General features: G+C 67.6%; 1 protein-coding gene across 1 annotated transcript in view; it reads left to right on the top strand.

Moving 5' to 3' along the window:
- COL5A1 (collagen, type V, alpha 1) overlaps window positions 1–1,590 on the top strand; it is a gene marked incomplete at its 5' end in the record, with an annotated part of 94,117 nt that overhangs the window by 79,815 nt on the left and 12,712 nt on the right. The window contains 2 exons of the mRNA XM_014544215.1: window positions 325–360; window positions 996–1,049. Of these exons, the coding sequence (XP_014399701.1) occupies window positions 325–360; window positions 996–1,049 (90 nt within the window). The remainder of the gene's footprint in view (window positions 1–324; window positions 361–995; window positions 1,050–1,590) is intronic.

Genomic DNA, 1,590 nt, shown 5'->3' with positions numbered 1-1,590 from the left:
GGGCCGGAGGGCACTGCGCTAGGGGCTGGGCCAGCTCGCCCTCGCTCTCGCCCTCTCCCTCCGCTGCCTGCATGTGATTCCGGCTGAGGGGGGTTGGGAGGCCGACCCTGGTGGACAGGACATTCCCCACCTCTGTGGTGAGCACCAGCCACACCCACCCTCCCCGCCTCCTAGTCCATGAGTCCAGTGTAGGCTCCTGGGAAGGGGGACACGGATGCAAGAAGGGGTGAAGACCAGGCCCGGCCCAAAGGGACTGCGTCAAAGGTGGGTGCCCAGGGGTGAAGGGGCCTCCTGCTCGCTAACGCTCCGCCCCCCTCTCCACAGGGTCCTCCCGGTCCAAAAGGTGCTAAGGGCTCCTCGGTAAGTGGTGTGCACCCTGCAGGGGCCTGTCACCCGGGGGAGGGTGTGCACCCTGCAGGGGCCTGTCACCCGGGGGAGGGTGTGCACCCTGCAGGGGCCCTGTCACCCGGGGGAGGGTATGCACCCTGCAGGGGCCCTGTCACCCGGGGGGGTGTGTGCACTCTGCAGGGTCCCGTCACCGGGGGAGGGTGTGCACCCTGCAGGGGCCTGTCACCTGGGGGAGGGTGTGCACCCTGCAGGGGCCTGTCACTCAGGGGAGGGTGTGCACCCTGCAGGGCCCCGTCACCCGGGGGAGGGTATGCACCCTGCAGGGGCCTGTCACTCAGGGGAGGGTGTGCACCCTGCATGCGTCCCACCCTGGGCCCCGCGCTCCCCTGGCTCACGTGGTTCGCGCTGCTCCCCTACTGTCCTGTCCTGAGCTCACTCCAGCCTGAGGGGGTGGCTGTGTCTCTCTGCCCAGCAGGAAGGACCTGGTCCCCCTAGCTTCCCTCTCGGGGGCGGTGGAGGGCGAGGGGAGCTGTCACCTCCCTGCTAGACCTGCCCCCGTCCTCCACACGGGCTCTCGGCGACCCCAGGGAGTCCGGGTCCCCGCAGGCCCCCGTGGTCAGAGTTGGTTCTTTCCTCCCCCCCACCAGGGTCCCACTGGCCCGAAGGGTGAGGCAGGCCACCCAGGACCCCCCGGCCCACCGGTGAGCAGCCTGAGGACGTGCACGTGGGGGTGGGGGTTCTCCTAGCGCCGACGGCGCCGTGGGAAGATATGTCTGTGCCGCTCAATTTCCAAACCAACCTTATGGAGCGTGACAGTGGCAGGGTGGGGCCTGTCCCTGGGAGGAAGCCAAGGGAATGTAACCCAGGCGGGCTCCCTGAGGGAGGCAGAGAGGGAGAGACAGAGGGAGGAGAGGAGAGACAGACAGGGAGAGAGGAGAAAGCACATGTGTGTGCACACATATCTGTGTTCATCCCTGTGTGTGTGCATATGTGTGCACATGTGTGCATGCCTGTGCGTGTGTGTGCATGTGTGGTGGGCGCAGTAGACAAGGCCTTAAGGTGCAGGCAGCGCCCCCTTTGGCAGCGCAGCCTCTGGATGCCTGACGCAGCCCCAGGAGCACAAGGCTCGGGCCTTGCCAGCCTCCTGCAGCCCCACTGTGTGCAGCCCGCGTCGGGCGCTTTGAGCCTCGCTGAGGACAGACGGGAACAGCAGCCTGGGGCACGCTGCTGAGGGCTGGTTAC

The sequence above is a fragment of the Myotis brandtii genome, unplaced genomic scaffold, assembly GCF_000412655.1.
Source record: "Myotis brandtii unplaced genomic scaffold, ASM41265v1 scaffold357, whole genome shotgun sequence".
Classification (NCBI taxonomy): Eukaryota; Metazoa; Chordata; class Mammalia; order Chiroptera; family Vespertilionidae; genus Myotis; species Myotis brandtii.
This window is presented reverse-complemented; position numbering and strand designations above follow the sequence as displayed.